The 27,917-nt window shown below is 45.6% G+C and overlaps 1 protein-coding gene across 4 annotated transcripts in view; it reads right to left on the minus strand.

Moving 5' to 3' along the window:
• Positions 1-26,494: 26,494 nt before the first annotated feature.
• The window catches only part of MGMT (O-6-methylguanine-DNA methyltransferase), a 148,928-nt gene continuing 147,505 nt past the window's right edge, over positions 26,495-27,917 (minus strand). For all 4 annotated transcript variants that reach the window (XM_071563540.1, XM_071563541.1, XM_071563539.1 and 1 more), the window contains exon 6: positions 26,495-27,648. In XM_071563540.1, the coding sequence (XP_071419641.1) occupies positions 27,517-27,648 (132 nt within the window). In that variant the 3' untranslated portion in view covers positions 26,495-27,516. The remainder of the gene's footprint in view (positions 27,649-27,917) is intronic.

A 27,917-nucleotide genomic window follows, 5' to 3' on the forward strand; every position in this document is an offset into this window, starting at 1 on the left:
AAGGAGGAAGATGTGAAAAAAATATGTACAGTGAAACCCAATAAAGTTGTATTTAATGTTCTCTGTCCTTGTGCTGTGGAGTTCTGTTGTGGGGCAACTTCTCAGGGTGGACTCTGCATCTGTGGTGGTTCTGGAATGGTTTGGGATGGGAGGGACCTCAAAGCCCACCCAGTGCCACCCCTGCCATGAGCAGGGACACCTCCCACCAGCCCAGGCTGCTCCAAGCCCTGTCCAGCCTGGCCTGGGACACTCCCAGGGCTGGGGCAGCCACAGCTTCTCTGGGCACCTGTGCCCATGGCCAGTCACCACCGTCCTCCTTAGCACAGCTCTGAGTCCAGGGGTTTGTGTCCATGGGCACAAAGGCACTTTCAAACTCTAATGAGTGAAAATAATGGTAGTTATACTACTACTACCACCAATAATAATAATAATACAGCCTCTAATAACCATCTCACAAGGCTGTTTGGGCAGACCAGTTCAGTCCATGCTGATTCTTCACCTTTCTGGTTTATCCCCATGTCTCACCTTAGAGCAAGTCACAAACCCAACAAACTCTGGACTATCCCAAGTATCTGTACAAAGGCTTCTCACATTTCTCCTTAACTACTCCCTCAATTAATTAATCCATTAAGACACAGCTTGAGCAAATTAGCAATGGCTGAGCAGTGGGTGGGGATCAGCCAGAGGCTCTGATGGACTGAGGTCCATGGGTGAGGACCATCCACTCCAGTCTCTGTACAAACCTCTCAGTAGGTCAGAGCCAGACATGGGTGGGCACAGGAGAAGCAGGGGCCCAAAGAAATAAGTATTTAGCAAAACTAAAAAGAAATTAATGCTTTTCATGTGAAAACTACTCTCTCACCTTTAAGTTTTCAGCTCTAGACTGGTATTTACTGGGCCAAACCTGCTGGAATCCTGTATTACACGGGTCCAAATCAGGCCTTTGTTGCCCATGTCAGTCCCTTCTCCAGAGCTCCACATCCCCAGCCAGGGACTTGCTGAGACCCTTCAGCAGTTCAGCCCTGAGGAATGACTGAGAACAGGGAAAGCACAGAGTTAGAAGCAGTTTTAAGGAAAAAATAATGTCCTAAAAAAGTCTTCTTTAGGGTATTTTATATAAAGGTGTTCAAAATGCTCTTCTTTCAATGATTGTAAAATGTCATGACCAAGAAACTGGAATAACTGAAAAATTAATAAATATTTATAGTCAAGCAACTGGTTCAACATTGATATTAGTGATGTCAATGCAGAAATCTGCAATAAATGATTTTAAACATGGTCTTCTTTTATTTTTTAGAATACAAATATTTTAAATTAGACTAACAACTATCAGAAGCAAATCATCTGCTCGTGCTCTCCAGGTGCAGCTCACAAATATAAAATAAGCCATGGGAGCATTATCAGGAGGACAGTTCTTTCTCCCAAACCATGTGACAGAGAGGGCTGTGCCCCTTGAATGGCCTCACCTGCCCCGAGCTGATACAGATGAGAGGCTTTCACAGAATCATCAGGCTTGGAAAAGATCTCTGGGATCATCAAGTCCAGTGTTGGACCAACTCCCACAGTACCACTAGAGCTGGCAATGCAAGAGCAAAGACTCAACAGTTCCTTGCTATAGGGATGACACATTTTGAGTCAAAGGTAAGAAAATAGAGATTTCTTTTTTCTTTCTGTGGTGAAATTTTCTGTTCTCTCTTGAATCTGGCATAAATGATTCTGGTTGGTGTGAACTTTGCACTCCAACAGTAAATTCAAATACAAAGGACAGCAGAAAGACCAGGTTTGGATACTAAAACAACCATTCCAGCAGTTACAACTGGATGTTCTCCAGGTCAGGTTTACATTGTTTTGAACCATCGCTTCCAATTTTCTCTTGTCCTTAATAAAAAACTGTCTGGCCCTACATTCTTCTGTTGTCATGGAATCACAGCATGGTTTGGGTTGGAAGGGACTTTAAGGACCATCCAGCCCCACCCCCTGCCATGGGCAGGGACACCTCCCACCAGCCCAGGTTGCTCCAAGTCCTGTCCAACCTGGTCTGGGACACTCCCAGGGGTTGAGGTTGGCATTTCACCCTCCAGTCTGGGTCAGTGCAGGGGGTGCCATGGGAAGGAGCCTAATTCACCCAGATTAGATAAATAATTCAGATTAAATGCAAAACAGGCTTAGGCAGAGGGTACTTTCTGAGATCATTTGGAGGTGGTTCAGATGACCGAGGGGGCAGAACCCAACACAGCACCAGCAGTCAGAGTTTGCTGCAGTGATAAACTTGGAGACAGAGATTCCAGCAACAACAGAATTGGGTTGATTTTTTTTCTTCATTTCAATGTATTCAGCTGGTTCAGGTCAATGACTAATTCACTCACAACTGAAAACATGATTGGGAGTTGGAGGAGCAGAAAATGTGTTTTCCTCTCCCTGTCTATGAATAAAAAATAGATTTGAAAGGATAAGATCTGCTGGGTTTTAGTATCTTGAAGAATGTGATGATCAGAAACAATCTATTATTTTTTTTTACTGTAGATAACAATATCTCCTTTGCATTTTAACTTTATTAATGAAATTTATTAATGAAATTTGTTACTCAGGTGCAGAATTTTGTATCCAGCACTATTTTGGTAGGTCTGCTTGGCTGATGAAATTAATGCTGTTCTCACCACAGTGGTACTGAACTCTCATTTCCATCCAGAAAGAACTTGACAACTCATATAATAAAAAAGAAATGTAACATTCAGCATTTTCAGCCATACAAAGATATAAAATATATAATCAGAGTACAAGCAGTAATTGCATAAATGAAAGTAAACAGATTAAATAAGAGGGAACTCACTGATTAGCCAAAGGAAGTGCAAATTCAGGAAAACCCTTAGATTTGAACTATAATAGTTAAAATTTGTTGACAAAGGGAATAACTCCCCTTAAGGGAAGGAGCTGACATTCTCACAGAAAAATTAATAAAATATGGATCAGATAGTACATTTCCCCTTATTTTCAGTTAAAATCATATTTGAAACCCATCCTGAGTGGCATTTAGATTGAATTTTCTTTAAATTTTGAGAGAAAGAGAATTCTATTTAACTCAGAAAGGGGGTTTTTATCCTTCTGGTAAAGTTTTGGGTTTCTTTTTTCTTGTTCTTTTTCCCTTCCTTTTTTCCCCTTGGCATTCCCCTGAAGTGGCTGTTTGGGGCAGGAGTGGGGAGTGGCTGGATGCTGGGGGAGCAGTGGGAGAAGGAGGAGGCTTGGGATCTTTAATTCCAGAACAAAGCTACCCTATGAGCCTCAGCCTTTTGACTTTTCCTCATCTTTCAAAGAAATCCTCCCTTTTTCCTTTGTTTGAGCCACATCTTCCTTAATTGGGATTTAGCAACGACACTCCTTATGCCACTTATTGAGACCAGCTCGTGTTGGCTTTCCCAGCAGAGTCCTCCTGTCTGTGGCTCTGTTGTTTGATCTGGCACTGACTATGGAAACACTAAAATTTGGGATCAATACAGGAATTTCCAGCAGCCCACCTGGGGAGGAACCAGGGCTGCTCCAAAGCTGCTGTAGGGAAAAGCACCGATGGTCAAATTTGTCCTGCAATGGGGTCATTGTTCTCTTTGGGTCACACTTTTCCAGTACCACCTGATGTAAAGGAGAGGAAATATGATGGAATTCAAGAACCATGGAATGGTTTGGATTGGAAGGGACCTTAAAGATCATCCAGTTCCAACCCCTTGCCATGGGCAGGGACACCTTCCACTAGACAGGGATATTCCAAGTGCCATCACACACCTGTATGTCCATGTGTGTGTTGCAACCTGCAATAATTGATCTAACACTGCTTTAATTATTTTTTTTGCTTTTAAACACCCCTAATTTAAAAAAAATCGACTTTTTGGAGGTCATGTTGTGATAGAGCAGCTCATGGTTGTTGGGTGATGCTGCCAGGATGGTTCAGTGTCAGCCTGTGATGGCAAAGCTCTGACACCACAGCAGCTGATCTCGTGCAATTCTGTTTCTGGGCTGCATTTTGCTGCCTCACAAAGCTGAGCTGCACCTACACCAGCCTTTATTTCAGCAAGAGGCTGAGGCTGAGCTCTCTCCTGGCTGATGGCAGGAGCATCTGCAGTGTCGTGTTGCCCAAGGGTGGCAGAAGATGTTTGATGTTCTCAACAAGGCAAATCCACTCACCTTTCACCACCCCCTGCCCAAGTCACTCAGCCACTCATCCCAGGCCTCCCACAGTGTGGGATAACCCAGCCCAGCCTGGGCTCAGTTGCTTGGAATACATGATGTGGATCCTGGGAAGCTGCCTTGGATCCTGCCCCAGTGAGGTACAGGCACAGCAATTAGTAAAATCAAGGTGTATTTCCTACATCATGCAGCTGGGGGGCATTTTGCAACTCATTTTGCCGGAGAAAAACTTGTTATTTAATTGCCTTTGCTGCTACTGCTGGATCAGATTCAAAATGAGTGGGAATATCAGGTCCTGCCAGATATATTCAATCATATTACTGCTTTTTTCCCCTGAATGGATTTGACGTGCCAGTAAAGCAGTGAAGCAGTTAAAGACAGACATGTGAGTGCCAGCAACGCTGTGATTTCAGAGGCAACACCCCACCAAGAGGAATGAGGAAAACCAGCCTCTCCCTCCATGGCTCTCCTTGTCCCTGTGGCGAGTTTAAGGGGAAGATAATTCATGATGGTTTGGCCAAATGCTGGAAGGAGATTTCCTGTATTTCCTATTCATGCTGGTAAACCAAGAATAACATCCTGTGGAGCCCTGAAATAAATAAATAAATAAAAATAAAGACTGCTGGAATTCAGAATTATGGGTGAGGTGAGGCCAGAGTTGGTGGGGACAGCAGAGATGGGGCACAGTGGTGGCATCACACCATCCCTGTCCCCACCACAGGGGATGGGGCACTTCCCACCACTGCATCTCCACACCCAAGTGAAACTGGGTGCAGAAGGGGAAAAAAGATGTGTCTAAATGAGTCCAATAGTGATTATTAAGTTCCTAAGAGGCAATCTAATTTAGCTATATAAAATCATGAAAGGGAAAGAATTAATTGATACTAATGAGTTATATGAGATAGCATCATAATTAATTCCTAAATAGAAAGAGGACATAGGCTGGAGCAAGGAGGGGGAATCAGACTGGCCTATATATCGTAATAGATTACAGAGGCTACTTGGAATGAGAAACAAACTGCCAAAGTCAGAGTGGGACACAGTTAGGAAATCTTTTCCAGTGCAAAGAAAAGTCTCCTCAGGAAATGCTGAAAGCTGGGAAGCTCCTGGACCATCTCCTGGTCCCTGCATGGCATTGGCACCAGGGATGCCCTGGCCCAGCCTGTCCATCAGGAAGCACAAGCACAATCCACCTGTGTGGTTTTTAAGGTAACTACACAGATTTGGTTTGATTTTTTTCCCCTCTAAATAATGTTGAGTGAATCAGTGAATAATCCCACAGCAACTCCACGGAGCATTCCCAGCTCTGATATTTCTGCAGCAACTTGGACAGAGTTGGGATGTGAGACTTGGAGCCAAGTTGCTTTTTCCTTCTCCTTTGTGGACCTGCTTTGTCCTTTGGGGCAAAAATCACAGGTGACCACTCATGTGGTGCAGACAGAAGGCTCTGGTGAGTCACAGAAACCTGAAATTATGTAAGGAGAGGGAATTATTTCTGTAAATCCCATAAAATCACCATCACAGGTTGACTCCATGTTCACAAACCCAAATCAGAGGCCTCTGCACTCTTTCTCCTGAAAACAAGCATTAAAGGTTGTGTTTGCTTTTTGCCTTTCCATCTTAGGTTCAGTTTTAAAACAAATTCAGAGGGCAGAACTTAAATTTCAGTTACATTGGTAGGGCCCAAAATATGTACATTTATCAATGCTGGTCACTTTTTTAAAGGAGAAAACATGAAAATCTATTTTGAATTTAATAGTTGTATTCACTGAGAGAAGAAAGTTGCAAGGGAGCTGGAAAGGGACTTTGGACAAGGGCATGGAGTGAAAATCTTGCCTGATAACCTTCCCCCAGTATAAATAAATTAAGTATTAAATGGAAATAACTGGATTTCAGTAGCCTTGTTTTGGGTTTGCCTCCCACTTCAGTGCTGCCACTGGTATTTCTTTCCCATCCAAACACATTTGCAGTGGTGAATGTACCAAACAGGCCAAAAAATTACACCTCAAATCTGGTGGAGCTCCAAGGCAGCGCCTTAAAAACAATTTGAACAAGAGAAATAGTTGAAGAATATTGAGAAAAATGAAGAACATGAAGAAAATTATGAAAAAAATGATGAAGAAAATGATGAGAATTAAGAAAATGAAAACAACGATGAAAAAATGAAATAAATGATGAAGAAAAAGGTGAAAAAAGATGAAAATTATGAAAGTGAAAGCAACAAGGAAGAAAATAATGAAATGAATGATGAAGAAAGTTATGAAATGATGAAAATTAAGAAAATGAAAACAATGAAATAAATGATAAAGGTGAAAAAAGAGATGAAAAATAGGAAAATGAGAACAATGAGGAAGAAAATAATGAAATAAATTATGAAGACAAATAAAATGATGAAAAAAAGATGAAAATTAGGAAAATGAAAACAATGATGAGGAAAATGAAAAAAAATTATGAAGAAAACAATGCAAGAAATAATGATGAAGAAAATTAGGAAAGAATGATGAAAACATATGAAGAAAAATGATTTAAAAAATGATGGAAAAATCACAAAGATGAAGAAAACGATGAAATAAATGATGAAGACGAAGAGGAAGAAAAGATGAGGAGGAAGAAAAGCTTTCCCATTTCCCAAGCAGAGCCAACCCACCAGGATCCCGCTCGCAGGTGGAAAAGCCTCTCGGACGCAGGCACAGAATGAGCTGCTGATAAATCTAATCCTGAAGGATTGGAAATGAGGTAAAAGAAATTCTGATGAAAATTATGTACATGTACTTTGACAAGCTCATAAACACTGCAGCCATGATAAGTTTTCTTATTTTTTTTTAAGACCCGCCACAACTGTATAAGCCCAAACTCTAATTTTTACAGCCCTGGGTTTGGAGATCTGTCATTGGGAGATATAATGGAAAGAATAATTGCTTGGTGGCTGCACAAACAGGAGATGTGTTGTCAGGCTGCAGTTTGGAGGCTACATCTGGCTTCGGAAATGATTGATGCTGTCTCTGTGTGTGATTCAGGAAACCATTTCTTCTTCTTTCTTTTTTTTTTCTTTTCCTTCACTAACACAACACCCATGCTGAACCTTCAATTAAATCAGTATTAAAGCAAACTTTTTATTTATTCCTTCTGCATCCTCGTGGCCGAGGCGGGCACGTGATTCCAATCTGAAATTAAAAAGTCATGTCTGAATAACACAACAGCATTCTCATTTCCTAATACTCCGCTTTTTACTACTTTGCATTCAACTGTGAAAAGTCTTTTAAAACTCTGAACAGCAGTAAAACTTGAATGAATTTTTGACCCATTATTGCATAGCGGGTGCGCTTTCCAAGTTGGAGAGACTGCCAAGTTCTCCCCACCTAATATTTCCACTTTAATTGTGCCACTTGAGAAATTTACGTGCCTCAAAATATGGCATGAATCTTACGCTTATTGCAGTATCATTAGCAGCAACATTTAAGCAACATCTGTGTGCTATAGAACTAATTGAAGTAGCAGAAGTGGCAGCTGTAAATCCACAGGAAGATGGCAGTTTGCACCCAGCACTGCTGAGTTAGCGGGTAACTGTCAGCCTGTTCCTGCAATCTGCTCTCGAGGACTACGGAACAGGCACACAGTGTCCAAAAAAATACAGCGAGGAGGCTAATGATCCTATTAACCACTTTGCTGCACCGATTTGGCTGTTTTGCCAGTTTTCCTTGTTGAATTGCATTATATATTTCACCCTTCCAGTAAAAAAGTCCGGCACGAGGCGTGTTCACTCTTAAGGCGCTTCCTCAAGGCAGGGAAGCTCCTTCTCGGTTGAACTGACACAGAAATGTCTTTTTTCCCCCTCAAAAATTCCCTATATTTCTCTGTGTATTTCTCCGCCTTTCCCATTGTTTAATTTTTCCTCATCACACACGCCTGGGTGAAAAAGAACTTTTCCCAACTGTTAACGCTGGTATTTAAAGCAATGACATTTTCCTCCCCGGGATGTAACATTTCCAATAATCAATAAAGGCAGGGGGAGAGGAGGGGAGGATGAAGTCTTTTTTAGGTGCCAGGGTTGAAGCACATCTTCATCGGAGCTGGGAGTGCCGCACGGGGCCGGCAGCACATCAGCCCCGGCCCTGATTGCACTAATTGGTGATTACAGAAGGAGGAAGGTGTTTAAAGTACCATGTCCTGGTATTACCACTAATCCAGGCACAGGGTTCAGAGCAGCTCGGAGCATCCCCGCTCCTTCCATCTTCATTTGCGTCTTGGGTGGGGAAGAGCAGGTTGAGAGACACACAATCCTCAAATGAACACGAGGGATGGAATTCCAAGTGGGATGGAGACGGTTTGGTGTGAAGGCAGTGGGGGTTTTGGGAGGTGGCCCATGGTGCCTCCCCCAGCAGTGACAGCACAGCCCTGGGGAGCTCCCCGTGGGAGCCTCCTGGGCAGGACCTGTTTGCCAACAGCCCCAGTTCATTAGAAGCCCAGCACGTCCGTGGGGCCTCCATGTGACAGCCCAGGAGCCGCCAGTATTTGTTGTCTTAATGCACAAGTACTCGGGGACTGAGCTGATAAGGAAGAACTGCTGGGAATGTGCTGAACTCCACGCTCAGGGTGGCGCGGGCCCCGCGATATTGAAAATCAATAGTCACGTGGTGCTCTAAAGGTTAGAGGTCTCCTGAATTAACTTTCTAGTACTAAATTACCAGATTTAGTTATTTATTTATTTGCCTGTCTCTGTTTATTTATTTATTTCCCTGTTTTGCAGTGGCTGGGGGGAGGCACTGCCTTTGAAGAGTAGTAGATTGCACCCAGCTCAGGGAGAGCAAACTGCAAAACCTCTTACTAAGTGGTGTGACAATTTAAATGTGAGGGTTTCACTCATGAGCAAATTCTGATGGGATCAGAAGGCCCAGAGCAATGTCCAAAATGGCAGTGGAGCCCCAAGCATTAGTAATGACCTCAAAATTAAAATACTACTTTGTTCTTTTAACTCACATCTTTACAGTGCCCACACTTGTATGACATGTAATATTTAAATTAATCCATGATTTATTATTAACAGCATCTAGAAATCGTAAAACAACACTATTATTTACAATATTTATTCATTAGGAATAAAGTGAATGCTTAGAGTTGAAGCCTGTGAAGTCTTGCACGTTGCTTTTCACCCCTGAGCACACTGCACTCCCAAGGGCTGCTCCACTGTGTAGCTCCTCACACCTGGAAGCACATTCATGACTGGTCCTTTGCTCCTCTGCTTGCAGGTACTGCAAAACCCATATTATTTTTATTTCACTGAATAGAGTTGTTATTTAATTTATTCCAATATTTCCCATCCCCTTGTTTTCATTCCCTTAGGTACGCTGGGAGCTGCAATTTCAATGTTGCAGAATCATGGAATCATAGAAAACCAAGAGTTGGAAGGGACCCACAAGGATCATTGAAGTCCAAGTCCTCGAATATTAAAATATGGAATATTTGCAGCCTGGGTTAGTCTTCCCCAGAAGGGCTGACAGGGATCTGGGTCCCAGCAGCCCACTGGAGATGGGACTGTGGGAGCTTTGGTATTGGCAAACACCCTGTGGGACAACCTGGGGGGTTGACCATCAACCATTTTGGCATGAATCAGAATCCCAGAATAGTTTGGGTTGGAAGGGATCTTAAAGCCCATCCAGTGCCACCCCCTTCCATGGGCAGGGACACCTTCCATGGGCAGGGACACCTTCCACTGTCCCAGGTTGCTCTAAGCCCATCGAGCCTGGCCTGGATCTCTTCAGCATTCGGGGGGTGACTGGCACCAGTGTCAGGGCTCTGGTGGGGCTCTCAGGGTCCTCACACCCACCTTTCCAAGGGAACATCCCAGTGGGCAGGGGGTTGGTCCCCTCTGTGCTGTGTAGGATTCTCACACCCACCTTTCCAAGGGAACATCCCAGTGGGCAGGGGGTTGGTCCCCTCTGTGCTGTGTAGGATTCTCACTCCCACCTTTCCAAGGGAACATCCCAGTGGGCAGGGGGTTGGTCCCCTCTGTGCTGTGTAGGATTCTCACACCCACCTTTCCAAGGGAACATCCCAGTGGGCAGGGGGTTGGTCCCCTCTGTGCTGTGTAGGATTCTCACACCCACCTTACCAAGGGAACATCCCAGTGGGCAGGGGGTTGGTCCCCTCTGTGCTCTGTGACCCCCGGTGAGTGCAGTGAAGGAAGATCTGAAGCAGCCACCAAGGCTTTGGAGCAGCTGGTGTGGCAGAAAAAAACTCTTCCAGGAATTTTAGACATAGTAAAAGATTTTCTTTCTGGGTTACAGACACTTCTCCAAAGCCTTTTTTTCTAGAAATACTTGGTTGTGTTAAGATTTATTGATTGCTACAGCTTAAATCTAATTTTCTCTTATCACAGTGTGTCCATATCCATGTGCTCTGTCCCAGCTGGGAAGGGACACCCAGGCAGTGTCACCAGCAGGGCATGGGAACTGGGCCAGGGGCAGGGACTGCAGGAGTAAAGTCCAAAATAGGGCAAAAGATCCAAGAGAACCACTTAGGATTCACTGATGGTCTAAATGAAGCTCCTGCAAAACCCCTCCAAACCAGACATTGCAATATTTGCCATACAAATGTCAAGTCTCTTCTTTCCAAATTATTTATTTTGAGATTTTAAATTTATATTACTATTATATATAATATCACCATATTATACACAACATATTACATTATAGAATAATTATATAACATTACAATACTGTAAAATATATAATAAATATTAGAAGTTAAAATTTTAAATTAAAGCTAAAATTTATTTTGAAATGAAAATTAGACTTCACCTTTTCAGCTTTGGGGTTTCCAGACTTTTGCTCATAAGTGTCAGCCTCATCCCTGCTATGGACACTTCCAATTTCTGTGTATTTCCAGGTGCTTTCCACCTTCCACTCACACACAGAGGCCCAAAAAACCAACATGTAGCACACACTGCATTTTGGTAAATAACCACACAGAAGGGTGAAGGGCAGGTTGTACTTAATAACATAAAAACCTGGTGCTAAGAGTCAGCTTGGATGGTGTTTCAGGCAATACTGAAGCCCACACACAATTTTACCCACGTGGAGAGCCCTTGTTATGCAGTACAGGATTCACAGACCCAGAAATTCACACCTAAATGGAATTTAAAAAAAGGTACAAACCAGAAAAAGCTTCCTCTGCTCCTCTGAGATCTCTGCTCCATAACACTTTGATCAGACAGTGGGTTTGTTGGGGCTGCCCCATCCCTGGAAGTGTCCAAGGCCAGGCTGGAAGGGGCTTGGAGCAACCTGGGACAGTGGAAGGTGTCCCTGCCCGTGGCAGAGTTTGGAACAAGATGAGCTCTAAGGTCCTTTCCACCCTAACCCATGCCATGATTCTATGTCATATTACAGGTAAAAGTTTGTAGTGGACTTTTCTTCAGTTACTGTGTTTATATAAACCTATGGATTTCTGGGCACGGAAGGAACTGTTGCTGTTATTGGTGATACTTTTGTGCAAAAAAGGGCTAGAATTTTAAAATCATCATTTGAAGCATAGCATGAAGCCTCATTTCCTGGTCTGCACATACAAAAACCAACCCCACAGAAACGTTAGGGTTTATTTTTTATAACTGTCATTCTTAAGTAGAGCACAAACCCCCTAATGTTTATTTCTACCAGCAATCTTATTAATTCCCTTACTACTTCTGGCCCATGCTTGCACTACAGAAATAATTTTAATTGAACATTTATTAAAATAAATGCTTTGTCAGGATATACCCACTCCATCTGGCTGCACTGGACAGGCATTATTTCCTGGATGTGTCTGCTTTATACAACGTCTTCTCCCACAGCTCTCGCTGACTACCAGAGCTGATGATTAGATTGGGGTGGGTTTTGCTCAGCAGTGTTTTCTGCCTCAGCCTTGTCTTGTGGACATTAACTCACAGCCATGCTCTCCACAGGACTCTTCCTCTTCTGCTGCACAGAACAGGGTTTATTTGGGATCAACATCCACAGCCCAGCAGTCTGACAAAAGGCAGAGATCTGCTATAAATAACTCGCCCTGCCAGCCTGGATGGGCTGTATATTTATTTTTTTTGTGGCACATGTACAAGCTCAGTTGCAGAGATAAGATTTTTGATAAGAAATAAAATATGAATTGGGTTCCCAGCATTAAATTTCTGCCCTTGAAAAATAAATGCAGCCAAACTTTCCCCTCTCTCCCTCCCCACCACAGTCACCTGCTGGCGAGCAGATCCTGGGCACTAAAAAGCCCTTTTTTAGCTCACTTAGCAGCCAACCATTGTTTTTATTGCTGGCACCACAAACAAACAGCAAACAAACAGGCGGATTCGCAGAAGGGCAGCATTGTGCAGTTAATCCTCCATTCACCGGAGTATCAAAGCACTTTTGTGCTACTTTTGCTGTGCTCTATCTTTGTGAAAGCCCCAATTTTTGCAGCATATCTCCTTCCACCCAAACCTGGGGCACTCTTGGCCACAGCAGGGGAGGTTTAAGGCTGTTACTTCCCACAAAAAAGGGAAATGGTGTTTTCTGAAACTTCAGAAGGCAAATTAATTTTCACTAAACTGGCTGGCTTTAATTTATTTCTCATCCAAAGCCTATATGGTCTCTAGGAGAAATTGTAAGTGCTGATCACCCCAAAATTTGAAATTTCTTTTCCATGCTCCAGTCATTTTCCACTCTTTATTTGGCAGCCTTGAGCACCTGCTTCATTAGTATTCTTTGGGGAGACCCTTATGTTTTTTAGCATTTCTGTTCTGTGTGAAAGTGCCTTGAGACCACCAGGATTTCTCTGTGAGGTTGTGCCTAGAAATGGTTGTGCACACCTTGAGTCCTGGGCCAAGAAAGACATGGAGAGGGTGGAGTGTGTCCAGGGCAGGGAGCGGAGCTGGGAAGGGGCTGGAGCAGCAGGAGGGGCTGAGGGAGCTGGGGGGGCTCAGCCTGGAGAAAAGAAGGCTCAGGGGGCACCTTCTGGCTCTGCAATCCCTGCCAGGAGGGGGGAGCTGGGACAGGGGGTCGGGCTGTGCCCCAGGGCACAGGGACAGGAGGAGAGGGCACGGCCTCAGGCTGGGCCAGGGCAGGGGCAGGGGGCACAGCAGCAGGAATTTCTGCCTGGAAAGGGTGGTCAGGCATTGGCAGGGGCTGCCCAGGGAGGGTTGGAGTGCCCAGCCCTGGAGGTGCCCAAGGCAGGACTGGCTGTGGCACTGAGTGCTCTGGGCTGGGGGACAAGGTGGGCATCGGGCACAGGGTGGGCTCCATGGGCTGGGAGGGCTTTGCCAAGGTGGGCATCAGGCACAGGGTGGGCTCCAGGGGCTGGGAGGGCTTTGCCAAGGTGGGCATCGGGCACAGGGTGGGCTCCATGGGCTGGGAGGGCTTTCCAGTCTCAGGGATCCTGGGATTCTGTACAAGGAGGATGGATCACCCAACATTTTGTATTTCCAGCAGTGCTGGGACTGGTGAGCATTGGCCATGATGGGCACCTCTCTGTTCCTGAGAATGGCATGGGAATATGAGATCTGCACAACTTCCAGAGGTCTCTCACATCAAGAACTGAAGTGCTTGTGGCCTTCACTCTGATACTCAAAGCTGGTCCACCACAGGGAATTGAGCCACCAGATTCTATAGACTTGGAAGCAAGACCAAAGGGGAACCTTTGAGCAGTTTGATACTCCAGGTGTCCAGATATCCTTCCAACTGCAGTGTGTTGGTCATACATAATTTTTCAGAGCATTAGAGATGCAATATTTCTACGAATAATTTAATTTGAAAATAATGGAATAGTTTTGATTTAGCAGGATGTCTTCATTCCTGGATGGCACATGGTGTTGAGTGAACAGTCGGTGTATTGGGTTTATTGTTTTCTGTTGTCAGGCAGGGAGAGGAAGGCTGTGGCTCTCACACACTCAGAACACACTGTATTTTTCCTTCTTCTGAAAGCTTTTCTGCAAAATATTGTTAAAGTCACTCCCTGCCCAAGGAGGTGATGAATTCACAATGAAAACTTGGCATTTATTATTTTTCTGACTGTGACAGCAATGATAAAGTGGATTTTTTCTTAAAGAACTGTAGATGAACATGACTTTATATATTTTCCATAATAACTGGCTGATACATTTGTGGGCTATCAAGTTCCAAAATGAGTTCTGAGTGAAGATGCCCAGTCTGAGATGCAGATGTGGATGGTTTTGGAGCTCCAGGACATTCAGATCCGTGACTGGGGGCTCAGGGCCATTGCTGGTGTGTAGGATCCATGTCCCACAGAGTTGAACAAGGGGGTGACAGCCTGGGCCCAGCCATGTCCTGATCTCTCCCAGCTCTCTGGGGCCACACCAGAGATCACTCCTGAACGATGCCACCATGGCATAAGAAGGATCCACCTCGAATTTTGCTGCCCTGCTCATCAGTGGCAGCAGATTGGTGGAGATTTGGAACCTCTGAGGCACAGGCAGGTAATGCACTGCCAAAGATTTTGGCTCCAGCACCAAAGGCTAAAGCCAAAGAACAGTCTGGTGATGCCTGCACAGGTTACAACGAACTGAAAGGGTTTTATGGTTGATGGCACAATAGAAAAGTAAATTTGGGCTAAAACCATATACACAGTTTCAGTCTGTGTATTGGAAAACACCTCAAATCTCAAAATCTACTGGCTTATTTTATGAACAGAAAAGGCCTCCTGCTTAAAAGGTTAGACAGAAATTTAAAAGGCGACTCACAATGAAAGTCAACTTGAGAAAAAAAGAATCGAGAGACATCCCTGAGGAGAGGAGAGAGCACAGCAACAGGGCCATCAGGTACTCATGTGTCAAGAACAGATGATCTGCCCATCATAATTAAAGAGAGAGACTTAAAAAACCCTCAAGGAAGCAGGAGGTGCCAGGGAGACTTCAGTGGAGCTGTAGCTGTTTGCTGAGAGTACGGGAGACGAGGAGGAGAGGAGTGGGAGCGAGGCAGTTCAGAGCAGGCAGAGCCACCTGAGCTGCCACAGCTTCCTGGGCCCTGTGATTAATCACAGACTCACAGAGCCCCGGCTGCGACCGGAGCCATCCTCCTAATGCATGTCACAAACTTCATAATTCCTCTTGGAACGAGACAACAGCAAGTTAAATTCCTGGATCACTGTCACTGTGTCACTTACAGAAGGAGTTGCACCGGGGAACAGTTGGCTATTGGAGTAATTTGAATGGAAATGTCAGTTTGCACAACCTGTGATTTGAGGTGAGTGCCCTGCTATTGCACAGCAGCTCTGTCAGGCAGCCAGGGCTGAGTGCTCAGTGCCACCTCCCCTCCCATTCCAGCCTCCTCCTGCAGCCCATCCCTGCCAAAACCCCAGCACTTCCCTCTCTGCACCACCCTCTGTGATCCCAGCAAAGAGCAGCTCACAAGGGTGAACACTCACTGTGCCTTCCCACAGCCTGGCTGGATTCTAATTCTGATTTTCCCTTCCGTGCTGCAAAAGCATCCTGAAAGAGGGAGCTGGTTCTGAATAAATCGATTAATTGAGACTCACAGTGACCGACCTCTGGGCAGGTTTTGTCTGAGTAAGGACTTCAGAATATGGTCAATATGTCTTACTGCTAAATACTTGCAGGAGTTGCTAGATGAAGTTGTGCACATCTTACACATCTCTGTGACAGGTTTAGTCAATTCCCTGCACTGTGTGGGGAAAAAAATACTCACTGTGCAGAAGTATCTGCCCTTCAGAACCACCTTTATGTATGTTATATATACATTTATTATTCAGATGTTGTGCAGTTTCAGAGGCAACACCTCCACTGCACAGCTTGGGCACTGCTTTGTCTCGACTGATTGAGGAGGAAATGGAGTTAAATCAGCGTAGTTACCCAGAAGGAGCTCTCAAAAGTTTAACTTCAACCAGTTAATCATCAGTTTATAAGGATTTATAAAAATCCAAACACAGTATTCCCATGATAAGTAAATTGCAGCCTTTGTGCAACAGAAGTGCACAGAATCACAGAATGGTTTGGGTTGGAAGGGACCTCCAAGATCATCTCATTCCACTCCCGCCATGGTCAGGGACACCTCCCACCAGCCCAGGCTGCTCCAAGCCCTGTCCAGCCTGGCCTTGGACACTCCCAGGGATGGGGCAGCCACAGCTTCTCTGGGCACCTGTGCCAGGGCCTGCCCACCCTCATAGGGAACAATTCCTTCCCAATATCCCATCTATCCTGCCCTCTGGCAGTGGGAAGCCATTCCCCCTTGTCTTGTCCCTCCATCCTTTGTCCAAAGTCTCTCCCCAGTTGCAGACCTGACTTAAAACTGATAGCAAATAAAAGCAGGAGAACACTGGCTGTGAGAAATGCAGCTTGCAGAGGGATGGAAAGAAGGGAGGTGAGAGCTGAAGGGCATCTCTGCCACCCCTTTTCCAGCCAGCCTGCAGGATAACCAGCCTTCATTCAGTCTGCACAAGGATTGCCCAGGAAGTTCCCACACAGGTAAGACAATCTGATATCTGCAACTTTAAAAGAGGAGAAATAATTGACCTGAAAGATCCTCTCTTGCCCCTGGATGAGGCTCCAGGAGCTGTGCTGGGCTGAGTGCTGCTGCTGGGAAGCAGCAATGGGGTGAGTGCCTTTTGTGGGTTTCTCCTGGTTGGATGAGCAGGATGCTCTGTTTTATAAAAAACAAACAGCCTCATTGCTCAAAAGCAGAGATGTGACAGGGGGATATTTGGGCTTTGCCATCCTCCATACGCAGGGGACGATGAAGAGACTATTTTGCTGTTTATACATTGCCCACGGAGAACATTGGGGTATCTGCAGGCAAAGTGAAGCACAATTACCACTGTTATTTTTGCTTTGAAAGGGGTGGTTTCCTGAGTCAGTAAATCCAGGCTCTTCTTTTCTTTCATGCCAAACACAAATAGGGTGGGAGAAATCCACTTCTGTAAAACACGAAGCGAAAGAAATGGAAAACAAGCCAAATTTAGATTTTTTTGCCTGCAGGACAATTGACAAACCAAGAACGCTTCCCTGGCTTCAAAACAGCTCCTTAGATCACAGGTGGTTGGATTTTAAAGGGTAAAAAGCAAAGCTGTCTCTTTTCACTGTCTCCTTCACAGTCATCCCTGTTCCATCGCAGCCACGTGGCTTTTATGTGTGCCCGGGCACAGGATCCTGTTGCAACACTCTGTTGGACTATAAACCAATGATATTTGCTTTACCTGTGCACTATCTGCCATGGAACAAAACAACATTTACATCTGGGATCAATTTGCTTGAAATTAAAGTGCAGCTGCTATATCTCTTCTGCATCAAAAGTGTGGTGTTAAGGCTATAACATACAGACAGTTACACATTACTCGGCATTGTAATATTTAGATTTGTGTCATTTTCCATCTGAGGTAAAAAGCATCTTTAAATAAATGAGTGATCTTAGACTACATATTTTATGGGCTGTGTACTTGGAGAGATATATCTACATTTGCAATGTGCATGTTCTCAGCTCCAATTGCCAACTACGTTTTCAGGCCTTGAATTTTAATGCTTAGCAATAATTGGGACTGTGTGCTCAGAAAAGTTGTGCTGTGTTTGTACAAGAGGGTTGGATGAGATTTGAGGTGTTCTCAGGTAAAAGAGGAACCTTTCCACTTGGTTACTGCAGGTCCTTCCCTCTCCTTAGAAGGCTTTGGGAGGATCTAATTGTGTCCTGAACAAGCCTGCAAGAAAGATGAGCAGAGACTATTTACAAGGGGCCGGAGTGACAGGACAAGGGGGAATGGCTCCAAACTGCCAGAGGGCAGGGTTAGATGGGAAATTGGGCAGAAAATTGGCAATTCGGACCTCAAAGCCCATCCAGTTCCACCACCTGCCATGGGCAGGGACACCTCCCACCAGCCCAGGGTGCTCCAAGCCCTGTCCAACCTGGCCTGGGACACTCCCAGGGCTGGGGCAGCCACAGCTTCTCTGGGCACCTGTGCCAGGGCCTGCCCACCCTCCCAGCCAGGAATTCCTCCCTAATATCTCATTTCTGCATCTCAAAGCATCACTTGGCAGGAGACAATGGGTTGGGTTTGGCTGTGCACCAGGTTGCCATGGACAGGATCCTCTCTCACCTGCTCATCCCAGGCAGTGGTTTGGGCTGTTTTCCTCATTGCCATCAGAAGTTGACACGAAATCACCAACCTCCACCTCCAGCTCTGTCCTGGCGAGCTGCTGCTGCCCTGGAGCTCCTGTGACAGGTGAGGAACTTGCACAGTGCCCACAAGGATGTTCCCACTGGGATGGAGCCTGATGTGGATGCACAGATGAGACATGTCCTATTACTGTTACATATTATTTATCCACATAAAAAGGTCCACATTTTTTGGCATTAAATGGCAAAAGGCAGTCAGCAACACACATCTTGGAGCAACCTGGTGTAGTGGAAGTGTCCCTGCCCATGGCATGGGGTTGGAACAAGACAAGCTTTAAGGTCCCTTCCAACCCAAACCACTCCATAGTTCTATAATTCTATGAACTACAACCCACCGTTTTCTGATGTCTGGGGATAATTTGGGTCTGAGGTTTCCAGTCACTTTTACCCAACACTGCTCCCTCTGAGCTCTGTATTTTAATTCTTCCTCTGATCACCAAATCCAAGTCTGAGATTCTCAGACTGTTTCACTGCCAATGGCAAGAAACAATTCAGAAGCCCAAGAAAACACCGTCCAGGGTAACAGCTATGAGCAGAGAGCAGGGCAGCGCAGAGAAATCAAGCTCAGTGGTTATGTAGGTCATTTCAAACACAGAATATTCTACCTGAAAGTGCAGCATATTGGTATTTCCAAGTTGCCATTTCCTCGTGGCAGCTGCAATATTTTGTGTTTCAGTGAACACGAATCAGATTTGTTTTCCAACAGTCAGAGACAGGCTGCAGCCTCTGCTGGGCACTTCTCAACCCCAGCAGATGAGAGGCTGTAGGATCTCTACCTCTTCTGCTCCAGCTTTGGCAAAAAAGGACTTTTCCAAAGCAATCCTGCAGTGGTTGACATGACATAAAGCTGTGAAAGACAGGAAGCTGCTCATCTAAAAGAATCAGACTGTGTACCTGGACTTCATCCGCTGCCTGGAGAAGAGAGACAACCAATTAGTCCAACACAGCTTCTTTGCCATACCCAGGTTGGAAAACAGATTGAAGGGGTCAAAAACATTCAGAAGGCTCCACATGATCTGACATTTGCCTTGTCACAATTTTCCTGACAACCAGAAGGTTGGAGACAGTTTGTTGGTCATCAGGAGGGGCAGAACAGGAAGACTGATTGCTGAGCCGGGGATGGGGAGCCGCTCAATTAACAGTCTGCTCCTCGAACCAGCCACCTCTTCAATAACTCAGGGTGGGTTTAGGCTGCTCCTTTTAGAGGACAAAGGGGCTGCAAACAGCTGCTGGAGTGTACAAACATGCCTGCAGTTTCCAGCCTCCCAATATTGCCTCTGTGCCTACAGAGGTGATCTCCAAGTCAGGCGACACACGGAGGTTCAAACCTCATTTCAGTCCCATCCTCTTTTGCACTTGATTGTATTTGCACAATAACCTGCTGCAAAATGCAGTTGCAGTGACTTCCATGACCAATATTCCACTTCATTTCAGTTTCTGCTTTTACTTCCTGGGTTGATTTTGTGCACATTAAATACAACTTTGCACAGAATTAATTCTTTGTATGGGCAGTTTCTCAGCCTGTGACATGGGAGTGGACACTCACCTCATATCTATATAGATGATATAGAGATGGATCTATCTGTCTGTCTATCTATCTATCTATCTATCTATCTATCTATCTATCTATCTATCTATCTATCTACCCATCTATGATCTATCTATCCATCCATCCATTTTACAGATAAAAATCAGGGCAGTTTTTATGTCCCCAATATTCTGTGTTATTCCACCCCACTGCCACCCATCCATCACTGGCAGGGACTGGGGTTCATCCTCCTCATTCACCCTCTCACCAGGGTCAGACAGAAAGTAAAAAGGGCAACAGCCCCAAGAACAGGAATTTTCTGTTGTGTCAAAAATAGGACATTTTGATGGGCAGAGCTTGAGATTCTCTCTACTAACCCACTTCTACTGATCCTGCTCCAAACTGGTGGAATGGTCCTCCTGAAGTGGTTGCACCTCTGATTCCCCAGTAGTGGTTAATCTTCTGATCTGTTAATCGACCTGTTTAGGATGGTGCTATTTGGATAAAGGTTTAAAAACCCCCACCCCAGTCCAAATAAACCCTTCCAGAGGTGGAAAAGCAGTGTTGGTCAGAGGTTTGGTTTGGTCACAACTTCTGACAAAGAGGGGCCCACCGAACTTGGCCTTCTCCCTCTAAATTAATTTATACCTTATATATTATTCCATATGTGTACACTATACATTATTATATATTTAAACATTATATATTATACAACTAATTTTTGTTACAATTTCAAAAGGCCTTTCAAAGAGCCGTAAAACCTTCAGCATCTCAGCCTGAGGGGATTCAGCATCTCAGCCTGAGGGGCTGCATTAACGCCAACATTCTGCAGGTTCTAGATAAAATCAAAGGCATTTTCTCTGTCTCCTCAGCACAGCCCTGACCCCACTGAGCCCCTTGGCTGCACAGGTGGCTTTGCTGGTGTCCCCTCGGCTGCTGAGGGTGGGGTGGGACATGATCTCCGCCGTGTCGCTGCGAATTATGGCCGTGGCCTGTGGGGTCAGCCCTGCTCTGCTCCTCAGCTCCTCCTCATCCTGCAGGGACCTGGGGGGCACCTGGAGGCACGGCCGAGGCCAAGGGGGCAGGGGGTGGGCACAGCCACTGCCTTCCAGCCACCCCAGCTGATTACTGAGCCATCATCCATATTCCAGCCGGAGAACACCAAGTTTGCTGCCACGCTGTTCCGACCCCGCCTGTAAATGATGCCTCGGTGCAGGAACTCACGCTGCAAAGTCCCATCAATTCCTACAGACCTCCACGTCTGCTGAGGGCTCTGCCTACACAGCTCCAGGCCAGTGCACCTTGGGTGAGGAGCTGCCCCAGCTCCCTGATGAGAAAATTTTCTGTAACTAAAAATTAAAATGGATTTGTGATCCAATTTTGCTCCTGAGTGTTTCGTTCAGACGGGACAAAGATTTCCTGCTGGGCACTGTGAAGAATTCACTTCCTTGCACCAGTTACTTTGCCATTTAACCACTGGAAGAGTTCTGTGTGCCCACTGCCCTAAAATTCCACCTCCATTTACCATGCAGATGGTAGTTTCAAAAGCACATAAAATGTGTCTGACTCAAAAAAGTAGAAATAAGGACCATGCTTGAGGCTCATACTTTTAAAAATTGTGGGCCATAACCAACATTGAACCTCCTAGGAAGGGTCAGCCATGGGAATAAACTTGTAGAATCATAGAATCATGGTTTGGGTGGGAAGGGACCTTAAAGATCAGCTTGTTTCAACCCCCTATCATGGGCAGGTACACCTTCCACCAGCCCTGGTTGCTCCAAGTCCCATCCAACCTGGCCTTGGACACTTCCAGGGATGGGGCAGCCACAGCTTCTCTAGGAAATCAACAAACCCAACACTTCTCCAAGACATCCCACTGTGCACCAATGGAAATACAAAGGGCTTTCCCTCTGCTTGCCAGAGTTTCAAAGATTTAAGTCAAGTCTGGATCAAAACCTACTTGGGATTCCCTTTCCTGGTGTCCTGCCCTCGTGCTCCAGCCTTGGATGTGGGAGGGGCTGGGAGGGCTCAGTGGAGCCCCATGGGTGAGCTGGGAGCCAAATTCCATATCGACTCCAATGTCCTACTTTGAAGTGAGAGACGAGACTCTGTGTGGAATTAGGTCATCCCGCGCTCATCGGAAATGAAAATTACATCATCGCCTGGTTGCTCGTCCTCAGATAAAAGGGTTGCAGCTGTTTTCCTCAGCAGTTCTGCACTTTGGGGTCATGTTGAGGGTTATTTTAATTAAACACTGCCTCCCTCAGCCTGTCTGACCTCGGTTGGTGCCTAACTTAGGTTGAGCCCCATCCTGGGAGTGGGCAGAGCCCCCCACTCTGGGCTCGACCCTCACCACGCCAAGTTAGAGAGCAAGAGCTCCTCTTTTAACTCCACTGCTGAAATCTGCAGCAATAATTTCAGCAAAATAAGAGCAATTTCACCTCAAATAATACACTCAGCACCGGATGGGCTCTGTGTGCTGCCCTGGCACCTCACAGCATCTATGGACAGCATGGAGGGAATGGACCAGCACCCACTTTTCCCCAGGCTGGATGATGATTGATCCAGGAGAAGAGCCCAGGAGGAGCCCCCCACGCTCCTCACAGCCCTCGTCAGTACATCCTCCAGGAATACTTGCAGCAACAAATAAAAAGCCCTGTTTAAAATAACTAAATAAGGCACTTAAAGAGGTTTTAAAAATTGATAACTCCATGCACTGTATGGGATCAATCTCAATTACTGCCCAGGTGGAATTTTTTTTGTCTTCTGTTTTTTTTCAGCGAAAAAACCTCACCCAGCCAACCCAGCCATTAATGAGAAACGTTAAGGGCTTGTTAACAATGTCCTTTCATCAGCCTGAGGTGCTGCCAACGTCCCGTGCTCACGTCAATTTTCACCTTGTGGTCCAGCTACCGCTGGATGTCTGTCCCGCCGGATGCAGCTGATGGAGCCCAGACCCCTGGCTCCGGGCAGGCTGGGCACCTTCCCGGGCCCCCAGCCCCACTCTGGGCTGCCACTGCCACATTCCCTCACACGGGACAGGGGCTGGTGTGGATCAGGATGGGGGGAGCACCCACTCCCCATCCTGCATCGGGAAGGAGCGAAACTGAGGTGGCTTCTCCTCCTCGCCCTCCAATCTGCACTGGTGGGGTCAAGGTCCTTGCTGCTCCCCCTGGAGAAATAATGTGGGGAGAGAAAGGGGTTTGGGAGAGTGAAAAAAAAAGAAATAGAGGATTTGCTCCTTGCTAAAAAAGATGTGCGACAAAAATAGCGACAGAGAAAGGCAATCACCTGGAAGTGCCAGGCTTGAGGACAGGGAGGGATTAAAGGGTTTGTAAGGACAGACCTTCTGGGAGAAAAAATGAAAAAGAGAGGGGGAGAAGGAAAAAGGAGGAAAAAGAAAAAAAAAAGAGAGAAAAAAAAGGAGGAAAAAGAAAAAAAGAGAAAAAACCAGAAAATATAAAAATGAGGAAAAAAGCAGAAAAAATGAAAAATAGGAGGAATGTTCCTTTTCCAAGGCACAAACTACATGTGTGTGTTTGTTACTCACACCCTCCTTATTTGAAAGCCAAATAGCAGCCAGGCCTTTGACAAGCTGCGTTTGCACATCAGCGTAGCCGAAATCTCCTCTCTAATGGCCAGTGAGGGGCTGTCAGGAATATTTTCCATGGACTTTAGAGGCAGCAGAGTCTCTGGGAGGGGAGGGCACAGCCCCTCACACACCAGCCTTGGAACCACAGTGCTCTTCCATTTCTCTAAGAATATAAAAGCAATTACAATTAGATCTGTGAACACAATTCTTTGAGGATTTTTGCAAGATTCTTGTTGGGAAATTATTCTTGAAATAGTCCATAAATCTTACAGGATTCCCCTTGGAATACTATGCTGTAAGTTTTTAAGGAATTTTCTATAGCTTTACTGTTTGATTGCATTTCTTTAAGGAAGCAGGTCTGCACCAACACCTTTCCCAATAACCATTTTAATGCCAAGTCTCTGAGCTGGGTGCAACACACACCATAGATAATATAAATGTAAAGTTGTGGGAAAAAGGATTAAAAGCAACAATCTGTGAGTTTTTAGAAGAGATAATAATCACAGAGTGACGAATGCTTTGGGTTGGAAGGGACCTTAAAGATCATCAAAATATTGACAATAATGATAACAATAATCACAGTAATACTGTGATGTTAACAGAAGCAATAGTGTAAAATTACCATTTCTTGTCTATAACTTAATATCATTTGTAACTGAGACAGTAAATATCAAGCTCCACTTTAAAAAGTTCCTGATGCCTGAGAACTGCTTAGAAAAATTAAATGGAAATTTCAGGGCCAGCTCTTTCTCTCCCTGATCAGATGACTAATTCCCCTAATTCCAAGGAGAAGGAAACTCGGGTTCATATCTAAGAATGTCCCCAGCACTCCAATGAATCGCTTTTCTGTTTAAGATGCTTCCAGTCTGAGCTCATTACGCCGCAAACTCGGCGTGCATGGAAGTGATCTGTAACAATCCTGGAGCCTGGGGCCCTTTTCCATTTGGGATTGATACATGGGATGGAATCTGCATTTTTCATCCCGGCGTCAAACAGTACAACCAGTGTGGCTGCGATTCTGCTGCAAATCTGATGCAGCAAATACAACAGAGTCCTTCAAAAATATTCCTATTTGCCCTGGAGTGGCTGCAGAGCCTGTTTGTATGGAAAAACAGGGGGAGGGGGGAAATGACCCACTGCAAAATTCAGTTTCTTCCCTGGTCAAGGGCATCTATTTCATTATAAATGTAGTTCTGCCAAAACAAATATTATTTTTGAAGCTTTCATTATCCCAGGCTCTGGAAGGGCTGGAGCAGCATGTGTTGGTCCAGGATGCTGCAGGCCAGGGCACTGAATGGGGCTGGGGAACCCAATTCCTTGGAGAAAGCACAGCAGTGGCTCTGACCAGTGGGAAGGGCATTGGTTTGTCACATATGGAGAGGTACAGGGGGCTGTTGGTGTGTTTTCTTCAGCTCTGTGTCCACACACTGCCTTGACCCCCAACCAGAGGGGTGAGCATGGGGAACCCTGGGCACCCATGGGAGCAGAGAGTGACTCATCCCCAACCCAACCCAAACCCCAGACTGCACCACCTTGGCATTATTTTGTTTTATTTTGTTTTATTTTATTTTATTTTATTTTATTTTACTTTTTGTTTTGTTTTGTTTTATTTTATTTTATTTTACATTTTATTTTATTTTATTTTACTTTTTATTTTATTTTATTTTATTTTATTTTAAGTCTGTCTTATGCTATTTATTTATTTATATATTAATTATATTTATATATATATGTATATATACAGACATACAAGTATACACTCATACATTACACACAGATCTATAAATATATAAATAAATACACGTGTATCTGTGTGTGTACGTACACACGTGTTCACACACACCCCTGTATGTATCAGGGTGTTACAGCCATTTCTGTTCCCCAAACCCGGGGGGGACGCGGGACCCGCCGCGCCCCCAGCCCTGCGCCGGCGCGCCCTCTGTGGGTCAGCGCGGGGACTGCGCCCTCCATCTCCGACCGCCCCGTGCCTGCCCATCCCTGATTGTCCCTGACTGTCCCTGTCCATCCGACTGTCCTTGTCCCTCCCCAACCGCCCCGTCCCTGCCCATCCCTGATTGTCCCTGACTGTCCCTGCCCATCCCTGACTGTACCTGTCCATCCCCACTGTCCCTGACTGACCCTGTCCATCCCTGCCCATCCCTGCCCGTCTCTCTCCAGCCCTGGTTCTCCCTGTGCCATTTATTCCTGCCCATCCCTGTCCTGTCCATTCCTGTCCCTGTCCACCCCCGACTGTTTCTGCCCAAGCTCTGCTTGCCCCGTTCCCATTTATTCCTGAGTCCTGTCCATCCCTGCTCCCCCAACCCTACCAGTCCCTGTTCATTCCTAACTCTCCCTGTCCTTGCCCTGTCTCTCCCCTCCTGTACTTGCCTGTCCCTATCCATCCCTGTCCTGTCCATCCTTGCCCTGTCCATCCCTGCTCCCTCAACTCTGCCAGTCCCTGTCCATCCCTACCTGTCCCTGTCCTTGCCCTGTCCCTTTCCTCCTGTCCCTGCTTGTTACTGTCCATCCCTGTTCCTGTCTGTCCATCCCTGCCTGTCCCAGACAGCCCTGCTGCCTCCACCACCCAAATCTCTGACCCAGAACACAATTTTACTCCCAAAATTGGGTGTTTCCCTGGGAAAGGTGTTACCTGTCCCAAACCCAGCACTCACTACCCCCATCCCTGTGAAAATGAAGTCACATCCACAAAAAAGCAAAAATACCTGAAAAAAAACCAACACCGAGGGATGCAAATGTGGGAAAGGTTAAAGTTGACATTTGCTGCCTCCTGCTTTTGGAGGCAGCATGTATTAGAGATATAAAAAAATAATAAAATACACCCAAACTGTACATATTATAAGGCCATATTTTTATCTCGGGGTTCTGGTGACACATACAAACCACTTGAGCTTTGCTTCTGTGGTTTATATCGCCATGAGAAACCCTTGATAAAAATACAGCTTTATATTGTACAGTGGGGTATAGTTTATTTTCCCCATATATCACCCCCTGTGTTTTATTTATAAACAGACCCAAAGACACTTGCACATGCAAAGCAGTTTTTTTATTGAAGTAATTCCAAGGTATCAATAATCCTGGATTAACTAACACATGGCCACACAATAATTTTTTGGGGGTAGCAATGGCCTTTCTAAAGAGACACCCATGAAAATATGATAAAACACATAAAAAAATCAGTATTTCCATGTTACAATTTACGATTCCCATACTGGAAATTTCAGCTTCTGGTGGCTTGTACTCACAGAGAACCCTGCTAAAACCACCTCAAAATTTAGCATTAATGTCTCTTCAATCCTTCCTACAGAGAGGCTACAGGAAATAAAGCTCTGGGTAACAGAGAAACGTGGAAATCTAAAGGCAAACATCGAACTCTAAAGGAATGTGCTGCTGCTAAGGATGCAACTATGATGAGCTTTACAATATATGACTGCTTATCCAAAATATACAATTTTTCAGCAGCATCTCTTCTGCTGCTTTATGCAAAAAAACCCCTATTCCCATCTCACAATCCAAAAAGAAAAGCCAGGACTGAGGAATTCAATAGCTGCCTGCTTTTGAATAGATCTCACTGTGCTCTGTTAACTCCTGCTTAGGTAAAACACCATTTTATGCCCCAAAGTGGGGAGGGGGAGCTGGGCAGGAGCTGGCAGGGCCCTCCACGAGCCAGACACTTCCTTAGGGGGAAGCCTGAACCTCACATTTGCCATGTCCCTCCCACTCCCTTATCCCTGCTTTAATGGACATTAAAAATAGAACAAAACAGGACTGGAGATGGGAACAAAATCCATGCACAACAGGCCTGGATCGCTGTAGTCATTCTGCTGTAAAATGTAAAAACAAGAAAGGGCAGCCGAGCTGCCTCCCCCAGGACACAGCCCGCTTTTTTAATATAGTGGTGCCACCACACATTTCACTTTGGATGTTGCATTATATTTATATGTCACTCAAATATTTACCATTTTCCTGAATTCTGCTGGGTGCTCTGAGAGCTCGTTACAAGCCAGGGATCCGTGGTTGTGTGTCTTGGCTGGTTAGTGGCTGCAGCTGCATCACTGTGCCAACTTCTCCTTCTGGAGCTTCTCGTGTGACAGGAGCCACTCCTTCAGGAGCTGGCCCGCCCCGTAGTTGCCGGTGTCCCCACTGCTGCGGATCACCCTGTGGCACGGGATGATGATGGGGATCTGTCAAACACACACAAATTAGGGCAGGAGGGAAAGGGGAGGGACCCACAGCAATGGGACGTGGCACTCGGGGCCCCGGTGGGGACCCGTCACAGGTTGGACCTGGTGATCCTGGGATTCCATGAGTCCATAAATCCAGCACAGGGTGACAAACTGGTGGGGTCCTGGCCATGCCCAAGGGGGACAGAGCAGCCACAACATTGGAGTCGGGCTCCTGGTGGAGCACAACTGGAGCCGATTGCTGCCTCTGGAGACCAAACCAGTTCTTG

The sequence above is a fragment of the Pithys albifrons genome, chromosome 9 (genome assembly GCF_047495875.1).
Source record: "Pithys albifrons albifrons isolate INPA30051 chromosome 9, PitAlb_v1, whole genome shotgun sequence".
Lineage (NCBI taxonomy): Eukaryota > Metazoa > Chordata > Aves > Passeriformes > Thamnophilidae > Pithys > Pithys albifrons.